Source organism: Ctenopharyngodon idella, chromosome 16 (assembly GCF_019924925.1).
Source record: "Ctenopharyngodon idella isolate HZGC_01 chromosome 16, HZGC01, whole genome shotgun sequence".
NCBI classification, from domain to species: domain Eukaryota; kingdom Metazoa; phylum Chordata; class Actinopteri; order Cypriniformes; family Xenocyprididae; genus Ctenopharyngodon; species Ctenopharyngodon idella.
This window is the reverse complement of record NC_067235.1, coordinates 31,778,730-31,792,626: the sequence shown is the minus strand read 5'-3', so window position 1 is coordinate 31,792,626 and position 13,897 is coordinate 31,778,730. Positions and strand designations below refer to the sequence as shown.

Sequence of the window (13,897 nt, the reverse complement as noted above, 5' to 3'; positions counted from 1 at the left end):
CAATACAGTGAGTAACAGTACTACTAGACTAAAGTTAGGATGTTTGCCTGCCTTTCTCGCTCTGTCTGCACAACGTACTTGAATGCGCTGATGATCTGCGTGAAAAGTCTGCACGTCGTTGATTGACAGGGAACACATGCTATCATTTCATTCGGACCGAATGCAACGATTGAACGAACATAGCGATTGCTCTCAGGATATGAGGAGACTTTCAACCAGCATTACAAAAAAAGTTTCTGTAGAGAATCACCTATTGCACTTTTAAAAATGGTGATGTTTGCATTAGTTTGTAGGGCAGAATTCACTCAAATTTCAGACTGTTAAAACCAACAAGAGAAATAAAACACCAGAGTGATCTTGTACTGGATTTCAACCATAACCTGAGAGAAACGAGCAAGACTGTCACAGTGTAATGATGACATTATCACCCAACAGCCCCATCTAGTGGTGCACCAAACACACGGCATCTTGAGAAACAGCTATAGGCATTTATTTTAAAATACAAAAATAGCAAAATACAGTGGTGCATTAATTCATCTAATAGTTGTGTGATAAAATTGATGGCATTTATTACAATCAACATAAATCATAAAATAAAACCAGCTGTACAATGTAAACAAAATATATTACAGAAATAGAACAACTTATTCATCAGAGGGCGTTGAGTGCATATTTCATTGTACAATGTTCAGTAATTTGTTGCGGAGTACTGACTTTGTTTATGGTGCGAGCAAGTAAAAAAGTTTATTCTGTAAAAAATTTGCCAGAAAATCTCGCTACTATGTGCCTCAAACAAAACAAAATATCTCAAATATTCAATAAAATATAAAAGATTTTAGCCAGATCTTGCGGTTTTTGTGTGCAATATGCATGAGACGATCAGTGGGCTTTAACTTATGGCATCTGCTCTCTGAACCCTAAATACTGAGGATGCAAGGCCTCTGTCTGCGTGTCAGTCATCAGCTGCTGATGAACCACCGCTGCATCCATGATGGAGCTTCCCAGCGGGTCTTGTACGATGGGCCGTCCCTCCACAGACTTCACGTCGCTCCGACCTGGAGCTTGAGGCTTCTCTATCCCGCTGAGGTTCCAGACCACAGGAAGTGACATCATAGGTTCACCTACCAGCAGGATATAGACGAACAGCTTCAGTTAACACTTATTACTCAATAGCTTAAATCACTGCTGGTTTGTACCTGGAATCATTTGTGTTGATGATTGAGAGCTGTAGTCCAGATGTTTCTCTCCACTGATTTCCTCCATCTGTAATGACATCATGCTTTGATAATAACAAATATGGGGGGAAATAGTCTATTTTTGGCACTGAATTTTCTCATTTAGTCTGCCATTTGAAAAGATTTTTTTTTTAACGAGCTTATCTCAATGCATCATGGGATTGCCTTCTCCAGAACATGACAAATGCAATGCAGTGTCATTTTAGTATTATTCAGTTCAGTTTACATTTATTTCTATAGTGCTTTTACAACAAAGTTTCAAAGCAGCTTTACAGGAAATGCATGTTTTAAATATTACAATCAATAAATTAATTTATAAATAATACTAAAACACGGCATTGAATGTATCTTTAATAAACTATTATTATTAATATTTTAAATGAGCTTTTATTACCATAATTTACATTTAATTTTAGTTTAGGTTTTAGTAATTTTGTTGTCCTTTTGTCATTTTTATAAGTTTAAAATATTTCTATTTAGTATGAATTTTATTTCAGTTTTAGATTTAAGTAACTTAAAGGGTTAGTTAACCCAAAAATTAAACTTCTGTCATTATTTACTCACACTCATGTCGTCCCAAACCCGTAAGACCTTCGTTCATCTTCGGAACACAAATTAAGTTATTTTTGATGAAAATCCACACATAGGCAGCAACGACAATGCACCTTTTGAGGTCCAGAAATGTATTAAAGACATTGTTAAAACCGTTGACGTGACTGCAGTGGTTCAACCTTAATGTTATGAAGTGACAAGAATACTTTTTGTGCAAAAAAACAAAGCTTTATTCGACAAATTCGTCTGTCCCCTGTCATACTGCTACACTATTTTCGTTGCAGAGCTTCAGTGTTTATGTCTGAACACGGGCTCACGCATGCGTTGTGCTGCTCACATGATCAGAGCCGGCCAATATTGAGCCGCCGTTCTGCAAGAAGCTCTGCAACAAAAATAGCGTAGCAGTATGACGGGACAGACGAATTTGTTGAATAAAGTCGTTATTTTTGTGTTGTTTTTTTGCACAAAAAGTATTCTCGTCGCTTCATAACATTAAGGTTGAACCACTGCAGTCACGTCGACGGTTTTAACAATGACTTTAGTACCTTTCTGGACCTCAAAAGGTGCATTGTCGTTACTGAATTCTGAGATACTCTCAGATTTCATCAAAAATATCTTAATTTGTGTTGCGATTTTTGGGCGAACTAACCCTTTAAACTTGTTTTGTTTTAGTTAGTTGACAAAGCAACATTTCTAATTTTTGCTTAAGTTTTTTTTTAAATAAAATGTTTAATCTAATATTGATATTTTGTTGTATTTCAGCTTTATTTTAATTAGCAAAAATTATTTTTAATAGTGTTAGTTTTAGTTTTTACAGAGCCCCGCACATGACATGCAGGAAAAAAAGTACATTTTGCGCACAATTTACTATTTCATTCTCTCGGTTGATAAATCATGCTCACAGTTTACTAATTCGTTCCTTCAATTTGCTAAATCATGTGCACAATTTATAAATCGAGGGAACGAAATAGTAAATCGTGCGCAGAATTTACTTTTTTTCCCTGCATGTCATGTGCAGGGCTCCATAAGTTTTCGTTAACAACAACACTGATTCAACGCTAATTTGATGTTGTATAATTTTCGCAACACTCATTCCATCTAAGATGCCTTAAAATGCTGTCTAGATAGAGAGCTCACTAGGTTTTGTAGTGGGTAGCTTGTCTGATTACCTCAGCACAGATGGGTTCTGACAGTCGACTAGATGTTGGTCCTCTATCTTCCAGTTTGAAGGTACTAAGAAGAAAAAGAAGCAGAAGCAGAACATCTTAAGCAACTGCCTATGAAAAAATCGGTAACACTTTACTTGAAGCCTTTATGCATAATGCAACATAAAGGTATTTATCATGTAAGTTATCATCAGGTTAAAATGCATTATAACATTTGCAGATTCCTTAATGCATTGTACTTTCTAAAGGTGTAACCATGAATAGATAAGTATTATAATGTATTATAACTATGGTTACAATTATTCATTTGATGCACTAAGGTGCATTATAATGCATAATTAATGCATAAAAAATACTTCTATAATGCATTATATATAAAGGCTTTAAAGTCCCCCAGTGGTGAAAATCAAGTTTTTAATGTTGTTTATATGTCTATGTGGTGTTTTTAATATGCTTTAAGACAAACCATGTGCAAATTCATAAGTCAACACCATTGCTGAGTATTTTCTCTTTAAAACTGCAGTGAACTAAAGATCCCACAGTTTGAAATTTTTTGTGATGTGAAACTACCTTGTAACCAATCACGTCAACGTGCCAGCGAGCTTTAGCATATCATTAACCGTTAACTAACAGGGGAGTCTCAATAGAAGCCAAGTTATCCCTGTATATTTTTCTGTATATATGAAAAATCATGTAGATTTAGCAATATGGCAGGTGTATGATGTATATTACGATGTTATAATGAACTATATGTCTTTCTCCACTGACGTTCTGAGTTGATCACAGCATTTCTAAGGATACTGATTTTCAGAAGGCAGCTGTCTGACTCTGACATGGCGAACAGGAACATGGTTTGTGTAACATTAGCAACACATTAATAGCTGTTTGATAACATAGTCAAGCAAAAGGCTAATCAATTAATCAATTAATTACCGTTATGCGTCTGACGTTGTAAAGAGTGATATCATTGTGCAGCGTTTACCTCAGTAAGTTGACCGAGTGGATCTCTGAGCTGCTTGAGTAAGTGGAGGTGGGGCTAGTTTGCATATTCATTGATCCACGTATATATTAAATGAAGCAAGGGTGTAGAGTTACATTCTAACTGCTTTAAGGCATGAAGAAATTTATTTTTCACAGGAAAAAAGGTTTAAATATGTAATTTTGGTGATCAAAGAGGAGTTTTAAAGTATAAAATTATGGACTAAAGAGGGACTTAAAGTAAATGTCACCAAAAAAATCTAACCACTAACTATCTGTCTCTAATAGACTAAATGCACACTTTAAGCTTACCAAGACCTGCTGGACAGCGGAGCTTCACAGTTCACAGGTGATTCCAGCGGCCCTAGACTCTAGGAGGAAGTGAAAAGATAGAGGTAGTTGAAGTCTGTGCAAATGTGCATAGAGTTTATGGGTGGGACCTTGTTTTGATCTAAATCAAAGCGTAAAATTAGTCTAAAACTTCCCGTCTAATCCCATGAGACGATACAGTTAAACATCATCAAATTGTCTTTCCTGAACTGAGAAAAAATAGTTTGGCAATTTATGAAACTGTATTTTGCATCAATTTTAAAGAGGACCTACTATGTCCTTTTAGTCTTGATTTTGTTTTTGGGCTCTACTAGAACAGGTTTTCATGCTTGAATGTTAACACTTATTTTTTACATATTTTACATTGTTGCAGCTCCTCTCTTCCCAGTCTGTCAGTAACGCTCTGTTTAGTTCCTGTCTCTATGAAGCCCCTCCTTCTGAAAAGCACAATGTGCTCTGATTGGGCGGATGGATCAGTGTGCTGTGATTGGTCAAGAGTGTGTTTGGGAAATGTCCCGCCCCTTACCATAACCATGAGTTTCAACACACTACTAAGTAACTCAACCAGGCCCCGCCCCTTTATTTTGCATATGCCTTGGGCGGGAATTATTTAAATGAGCAATACTGTGACATGTTCATTCCCGGAAGAAAACTCAAGACTACAATGGAGGCGTTTCAGGGAGTTCAGAATCAGTGACACTGATATAGAGAATAACTCCCACTGGACGGAGCTTTCCAGATCGTTTTTCATGCTCAAACAGCAACATTACACACTAAAGAAAGCTGAAAATGTCAAAAAGCATAATAGGGGCCCTTTAATACAAAATGGCCCGGTTTCACAGACAGGGCTTAGCCTAAGCCAGGATTAGGCCTTAGTTCAATTAGGGCATTTAAGTAGCTTTTATAAATGTTCGCTAAAAAAAAACATTACTGGTGTGCATCTTGAGTCAAAACAGTGGCACTGACATATTTTAAGATATGTCAGTACAAGTTACTTTCAGTTAAAACAGCTCAAACATGCATTTTAGTCTAGGACTAGCTTAAGCCTCGTCTGTGAAACCGGGGGAATATTTTTGATCCCCATGCAAAGGAATTATTTAGTGTTTTAATGTATTTCAGATTTTTACTTATTCTTTTTATCTGTTGGTGAGTGTTTGTACCTGCGCGGTGGTTCCATTAGACGGCAGCGCAGGAGGAACCTGCTCTTTCTCTTCGGGGTTAGGTGACTGGCGCTTCCTAATGATATACTCGTATGTGCTGATTCCATGAGACACTGGACAAGATACAGAATGTATAAAAGCTTCTATCAACCTTTAAAAGTCAATAACACTTGGATCAAGACTTACATAAGTAAATATGGAAGCACAGTAAGTGGGAGAGCAATAAGAGAGCAGCCAGAGCCAGCAGGATGGTGATGAACGCCAACGCCAGCAGACTAATAGAGCTGGTCTCTAAAGGTGCTGCCGGAAGGAATACCAGCCACGTTCCATTTCCTTTCACTGCTAGGAAATATGAAAGTAGAAATTAAAACAAGAAAATGAGAACTTGTGCTACCATTCGGTGCCAGTAAGTTTTTTTTTAATGTTTTTGAAAGAAGTCTCTTATGCTTAACAAGGCTGCTTGATTAAAAATAACAGTAATACTGGGAAATATTATTACAATTTAAAATAACTGTTTTCTATGTGAATATATCTTAAAATGTAATTTATTCCTGTGGTCAAAGCTGAACTTTTAGCATCATTACTCCAGTCTTCAGTGTCACATGATCCTTCAGAAATCGTTATAATATGCTGATTTGCTGCTCAAGAAACATTTATTATCAATGTTGAAAGTTGTGCTGCTTCAATTTTTTTTGTGTAGTTTGTCTACAAATTCATTCCATTCAAAGCACTGATTTAAAGATATATTCTATTATTATATTAGTTAAAAGTTAAAAATAAAATGTGTTCATTGACATAATTTATCAACTAGTAGGTTGACTAGTCAACCTGTCAAGCATACTGATCTTTTCCTAGAAGCAACCATTAACTATTTTTTAAACTAAGGCTGATGAGCTAGAATTGTGCTCTGTAATGGGAAAATCACATGATTTGTCCGTTCACCCATGGAGACGGATAACAGGTAACGAGTCCAGAGACACGGACTGTCTTACTCTGAAACTGCGGCGCAGTGCGCAGGACAGCAGGGTTCACATAGTGCTCAATGAAGACAAACAAGACGACAAGAATGAGGAGGATCATTCCAACAACAGCAGAGGAGATGGTTATGAAAAAGAACCTGGGAAAAAAACAATGATTCCTATGAATGTTCAGCTATTGTGAAATGTCTTCAAGGCATGTAAAAATGCAAATGCTGGTTCTCCATTTGTGTTATCAAATGACACTTCTGCTCACCAGTAGTTCCTTCCTCCCACACAATTGTTCAGCCATTTGCAGTGATGGTCAAAGTCTGCGATGCATTTGTTGCAAGTGCTGCAGTGTTTGGCTTTAGGTCCCCTGCGGAAAGAGATGCGATTATTCCCTAAAGCAAACGGTTAGGACGTTTATCTAGACAAAAGACATGTCTGTATCAGGACTGTGTGCCATTCAGAAATGAACTGAGAACTTCAAATTCAAATCCTAAATTTGAATTGAGATGAAAACAGGATGATAAACTGCCTTTTAAGACAATAAAATTAAAATGGAACATTGTTATTGTTAACTAAATGTATGAAAATAGTTTTTATTAATTGAAATAAAGCTGAAATACAATAAACTTTAAATGTTAGATGAAAAACTTAAACTTAAAAAAAACTTAATATTGATAATAAATACATTTATTTATACATTATACATTAATAAATACATTTTGCAAGTTTGAAGTATTAAAATTAATAAAACTTAAAAAAATAAAGCTAAATAGAAATATAAAAAGCAAAAAGTAAAAATGAAAAACCACAACAAAATTACTAAAACAAACTAAAATTAAAATTGAAAATATAAAAATCTAAATATTTAATATTACAATGGTATATAAAGTAACACTGAAATGGAATGAAACTGCTGTAAGTGTAATTTATAATATATTATATTTAGTGCTGTCAAATCAATTAATAGCATCAAACATAAAAGTCTGTAAATATATATGTTTGTATGTATATATATATTTGTGTGTGTATATACAGATATATATACACAAACCTTTGTTAGATGCGATTAATCGTGATTAATCAATTTGACAGCACATATTATATTATATATTAGTGCTGTCAAAATTGATTAATCACGCATCTAACATAAAAGTTTGTAAATATATATGCGTGTATGTATACGTGTGTGTGTGTGTGTGTGTAAATTATACAAACTTATGTTAGATGTGATTATCGCAATTAATTGATTTGACAGCACTATATAATAGAAGTAGTGCTGTCAAAATCGATTAATCGCGATTAATCGCATCAAACGAAAGTTTTTGTGTATACACACACATCGCGATTAATCGCATCAAACATAAAAGTTTGTAAATATATAATATATGTGTGTATGTATATATATTTGTGTGTGTGTGTGTATATATATATATATATACATATATATACACACACACAAACTTTCATTTGACAGCACTAATTATATTATATTATATATTGGTGCTGTCAAATCGATTAATCACGATTAATCGCATCAAACATAAAAGTTTGTAAATATATATGTGTGTGTATATATATATATTTGTGTGTGTGTGTGTGTGTGTGTGTATATATATATACACACACACACACACATACACTTTTGTTAGATGCGATTAATCAATTTGACAGCACTAATTATATTATATATTGGTGCTGTCAAATCAATTAATCCCGATTAATCGCATCGAACATAAAAGTTTGTAAAAATATAATATATGTGTGTATGTACATATATATATATATATATATATATATATATATACACAGACTTTTGTTAGATTCGATTAATCGCAATTAATTGATTTGACAGCACTTATTATATAGTATTATATAAGAAAATGCCATCTCTAACCAATACATAAAAATTCCTCTTCCTGTCATTTCAATTCCCATTCATGAATTAAAAGGGTGTGAATTCTACAATCTAAATTCTGCCCAACTCTAATAAACATTCCTTTTAAAGCGCCTTGTTTCTGTTAATGTACATACACATCCACCTCACAGAGGGTGCAGTGCAGATTGTCAATCACATGTTGATGTTTGGTGTTGTCAAACACTGGCATAGGGCTGGAATAATCCTTCCTCCTTCGAACGCTCAGATCCGCAGGATCAATTGTTACGGCCGCCACGTGAGTGACCAAATGCAGAACAAACGAAGTGCCAATCAACTAGACAGGAAGTGTGAAGGTTTAACAACAATACAAACATATACACATAGATTTAGTCTCACATGACTTAATTCAACTCACTGTCCGCAGTGGTGGGACAGATGGATGGCTTGATTCTGTGAGAGCCGAAAGCCTGTCTGACTACATCCTCCAATTAGCTGCATAAACACACACTGCTGACATCAGCCTGTAATTGAGCTCATGCTGCGCAACGGCACATCTGCCCTCAGAGATGCTTGTGTGCTACGTGTCACAGCGTTTCCTACACAATTCTACTTTTCAGTTGATTCGTTAAACTGATTCAAATGAATAACTCATGAGTCTTTTTGAACGATGCATTTAAAAATGGCTCATAAGAGTCAATTGTTCATGAACTGGACAAACTGGTCATGTTGTATGTTGGGGTTTGAATGCAATGCGACAGAAAGATGTGATGTTTAGGTAATACTTTACAGTAAGGTCCCATTAGTTAAGGTTGGTTAATGCATAAACTAACAATGAGAAATACATTTGTTACAGTATTTATTCATCTTCATTAGTTAATAAAAATACTACTGTTCATTGTTAGTTCATGTCAGCTAAGGTCCATTAAATAATATTAACAGATAAAACTTTTGATTTTAATAATGTATTAGTAAATGCTGAAATTAACATCAACTAAGATTAATAAATGATTTAGAGGTATTTTTCATTTTAAAGGCACAATATGTAAGATTTTTTGATTAAAATATCCAAAAACCACTAGAACAATGTCATATATTTTGTTGACTTGTGTACTTACATTATCCCAAATGTTTAAATCCAGAGAAATAAGCAATTTTAATCAGGACACGGACCGTGTCCGTGCGTCGCCTATCAATGACATCATACCCGCGTTACCCTCAATTTCCGGTTTTATTTTGTAGAAACCATGGAAACACCAAAGACGCTTCAATATATTATGTGTTATTAGACAGTTGAGCGACTGTTTGGATACATTCATCGACAGAAAACTAATCATGTTATATAGCTCAACACAGTAAGTCTTATTGTTTAAATCTCATTTTCTTGATTTACCGCGAGTACCATGTTTTACCATGACTAATATCAATCTACCACATAGTAGCACTATCGATAGTAGCACTATAACAACTTTAAACACAGAAGTGTTTCTAATATGATAAACAGCGCTGCGTTACCCTACATACGCTTGACTGGAAGAAGCGGAAGCGGCGACTGCGGCATAATAAAAGCTCAGCTGCTCTCAAGCCGTGTGTCGCGCTCGTCTCTCATTAGCAATCGCTCCAGCGGCCTCGTTTCTGCTTGCACAGCACTCAACCCTGCTCTGCTTCATACTACAGTAACGTTAATAATCTCATCCATGAATATGATTTCTGCCCGAGTCCCATCCCCATTCTTTTCCACCAGCTGTAGATGTGAAGACAACACCTCCCATGATTCCACGAAATCAAGGCGTCAATAAGCGACCTCTAGTGGTGAAAAATTACATATTGTGCCTTTAAGTGCACGTTAACTAATGTAGTTCACTAATGTTAACTAATGAAACCTTTTTGTAAAGTGTTACTGTTGTTTATTTATTATCTTTGTACATTAAATTCATACTGCAAGCTTAAATTATAATTTCTTTTTGCATCTTTTTCCCCAGACCAGGTGTTCAGGAAATACTCATTATTTTGGCAATGCAATGTGGTGCAAAAATTACACATTTCTGCTTAGTATAATTGGATTTTTATGGCAGAACTCCAAAAACTTAAGATCAGTTGCTGCCTTAATTTTAGTTGAATCTTGTATAACCTGAAAAAATTAAGTAATGTTGACATGACTTTTTGATCATGATTATTTGTAAAGGATACGCCGTATGCTGCAAAGCTCCATGGTGCTGGTAGAAGAGGAATGTAAATCCCGAAACCCACGATGGCCATGAAGCTGTACATCAGCCAGGCTATTAGCTGGAAACTGTGCAGAGGCAGCGACCATCCGTTGACCCTGGAGTGCATCGGCAGTCTGACCAATTCACTTCTGCTGCCTCCATTTTGGGGGGCCGTTCGTCTACGGTGACGCCCAAAGCAGTTCAGCTGCAAAAGACAGAAACGCTAGTGTGAATAATATGAAAAACCAGAACTGTTCTGTAATACATGCATGATAGGCCTAATAAAGCATTGTGCTTCGAGAACAGTCTCTTCAACCAGCTTGAACAATGAAACATTTTAAAAAGAGTCTGCCTGACATCATTATGTTGGCTTGACAAAGCTGTTACTGTACAGTATTGACCTTGGGTTAGATTTTTTTCCTAAAATCGCCAACCTGAGACCAAACACATTAGAAACTGCCTAGAAACCACTTAAAACATCCAATTAGCATCACTCAGACAACCAGAACACCTTAGAAAATGACATGCAACCAGTGAATATTTTTTAACTAAAACTATTAAAATCGTTTTCTGTAATTGAAATAAAGCCTACATAGAATAAAATATAAATATTAGACCTAAAACTGAAAATTAGAAATGCTGCCTTGGCAATAAGCTGAAATAAATACTAAAATTACTAAAGCTACGTAAAAATATTATAAAAACTAATAAGAAGAACATTACATAAAAGCTAATTACAAATATAAATAAGAAATATAATAGTATATATTTCAGACTAACAATTTTTGCAACACCCTAAAACCACATTTCCCCAAGTTTTTTCAAACTACATAATTTTTCGTTTCAATCTTCAACATTTTTTACCACACAGCTGCACAATTTAGACAAACCAGAATACAAATGTCCAACACATCAGTGTTTAATGCTAAATTTCACCTTCAAATGCACAAGTTAGCAGTAACAAGAAGTCCTGCTGTGCTTTTCCTGTTGAACATGAACAGAATGACTGTGTTGCCTAGCAAATGTCATCATGAATGTATTGCATTTGTGACAGCAGTGTAATAATGAGTAACTTCCACAAAACCACTTCATCCAGGAACTCTTGTATAAAGAATAACCATGTAAAATATTAACTTTTCAGACAGAATGTTCCTTTATTTACCTTTTTAATAACACTATAGTGGCGAATGATTAATATTTAAAACAACTGTTAAATGATTTTCACAGCGTTAAACATAAAAAGCGGTACGTTTTCCATATGAATCAACGGCTACTTACATTCGTCATTTAACAGCTTCCAGCAGTTTTCCCTGCTGTTGATCATTTGGATCTCTTGGATACAGTTTGCTGATCCATTGATTTCTTAATGATCTCCTTCACAGTCCACTGTTACAGCAGAAGAGTCTTTTTTAAAGGCACTATCCAGCCTGAAAACGTTTTATTTCCTATATTTAACACCAAAATATCACATCTATAATATCAAATTTTTATAATGTTATTATTCGTCAAGAAAAAAGCTAAAATATCTTCCCAGGCGTGAGGCGGTGCTCATCTGACTTCGACAACCACACCACGGGCGACAGATTAGCTGTTGAATATTAATTACGCCACGCTCGGGAGCCTACCAATGGGGAGCGGCAGCTCATGACTATTAGTATATCACGCTGACGTTGGCTGGTAACGTTCCAACAGCTCATTAATATTAAGTGACATTAATTTGACTCTGTGCTTTTGCTGTGGAAACGGAAATGTGAATGTGCTTTTTTTAGACTACAATTTTTTTTAAAGCTCATGTAAACAACGCAAAGAAATGTAAAGATATTTAAAAAGTAATTTCAATCAAATGAAAGTGGAATTAAAACTTCTTAAAACGTGTAAACCATTGTGTGACTGCAATTTGATATGGAGAAGGTCAAACTATGTGAAACAATAAAACTACAGAACATGGAAGTTCTCAAGGGTGGAAGATTTTAACTGTTACCTAGTTACCACTAGAAAATGCAAAGCCAAATGCAAATGTGAACTCTCGACGAAAGAGTTTTGAAGACATGAGAGAGCTCAGCACATTTTTACACTGCAGCCAATTATGGAGAACATTTTCATGTTCACATCACATATCTTAAATTATTGCATGAAACACTAAACTCACACTCATTTTATTATCTGTGCATTTAATGAATAAGCCTGTTCTGCGTCCTACTGATTACAATGCATTGACTTATGTATTTGTTTTAATATTTTTTTATTTCAAAATCCTTTTTATGTAAAGCACTCTGAATTACCTTTGTGTATGAAATAAACTTGCCTTTTTTCACAACATAATGAAGTGAACATGGGGTGAATTTTAAAGAGGTGGTTGATTATGATTTCACTTTTTTTAAACTTTAGTTAGTGTGTAATGTTGCTGTTTGAGCATAAACAACATCTGCAAACTTACAACGCTCAAAGTTCAATGCAAAGGGAGATATTTTCTTTTACAGAAATCGCTTTTTAAGGACTACAACAAATTGCTGGCAGGGACTACAACGAGCTTCTTCCCGGGTTATTGACATCACAAACCCCAAAATTTACATAAACCCCGCCCCCGAGAACACACAACAAAGGGGGTGAGGCCATGTTGGGCTGCTTTAGAGAAGAGGAAGAGTTGTTGTAGTAGAGTGTTGTTGACATGCCATCATTTTACGCCGGACTGCTTCAAAAACAAGGGTCAATTCAATGCTGGATTTGAACAAAAGATTAACATGACGGCACATGCTAGTTGAGGAGTTGAATCAACTCCACAGCAACTACATAAATTTATCCACTAACCATTCAAAAACATCCAGTTTCATTCTAAAAGTTGTAACTTCTTCCTGAGTCTCTCCATCAGTGTCCGACTCCGGTTTGAACAATGTAAGGCTGAACATCGTTACTGACAATCCTCATTTTGGCTGCGTGAGATTCTCCAGCTTTGTTGTTGTTGAGCAACCGAAGCACAAGCTGTTAAAGCTCCGCCCTCTTCTGGAAAGCGGCTGGGAGCAGCAGCTCATTTGCATTTAAAGGGACACACACAAAAACACACAGTTTTTGTGTTTTGACACAAATTTGACAAGCTATAATAAATTATCTCTAGGGTATTTTGAGCTGAAACTTCACAGATGCATTCTGGGAACACCAGAGACTTACTGTATATTACATCTTATAAAAGGGGCATTATAGGTCCCGTTTAAATAATTTCTGCCCCCCATTAAGCTTTTTAGATTTAGCTAACTTTAGATCTTTAATTCCATTTTGGTTATTTTCTTTCTTTGTGCAAAACTAATACATTTCAATGTTTGATTTTAAAGACATTTTGTTTTTACTTTTGTAACACTAAATTCTGGCACTTTGTTGGGCTGCTGCTTGTAAAATCAATATCCAGGTGAGAATCACGGTAAAGGCCCGTTCAA

General features: G+C 35.3%; 1 protein-coding gene across 2 annotated transcripts; it reads right to left on the bottom strand.

Moving 5' to 3' along the window:
• Positions 1-466: 466 nt before the first annotated feature.
• Positions 467-12,057, bottom strand: zdhhc11 (zinc finger DHHC-type containing 11). 2 transcript variants are annotated; one of them, XM_051866411.1, is made up of 11 exons: positions 11,748-12,057; positions 10,453-10,674; positions 8,421-8,599; positions 6,655-6,756; positions 6,414-6,538; positions 5,608-5,760; positions 5,422-5,534; positions 4,244-4,302; positions 2,957-3,020; positions 1,197-1,263; positions 467-1,121 (listed from the first exon to the last, which is right to left on the bottom strand). In XM_051866411.1, exons 1-11 carry the CDS (start codon positions 11,754-11,756, stop codon positions 895-897), a joined length of 1,320 nt encoding a protein of 439 aa, XP_051722371.1. In that variant the 5' UTR covers positions 11,757-12,057; the 3' UTR covers positions 467-894. The 2 variants fall into 2 exon arrangements, with proteins under 2 accessions (XP_051722371.1, XP_051722370.1); XM_051866410.1 differs by having other exon boundaries at positions 5,608-5,763; positions 11,748-12,056.
• Positions 12,058-13,897: the final 1,840 nt, after the last annotated feature.

What these genes read in the sequence shown, in the direction of transcription:
- zdhhc11 (XM_051866410.1), bottom strand. An exon ending in GGAGCTTTGCAGCATACGGC is followed by an intron (nt 8,600 to 10,452) that starts GTATCCTTTACA and finishes CTTCCTGTCTAG; the next exon opens with TTGATTGGCACTTCGTTTGT. An exon ending in CTAATGGAACCACCGCGCAG is followed by an intron (nt 4,303 to 5,421) that starts GTACAAACACTC and finishes ACTTCCTCCTAG; the next exon opens with AGTCTAGGGCCGCTGGAATC.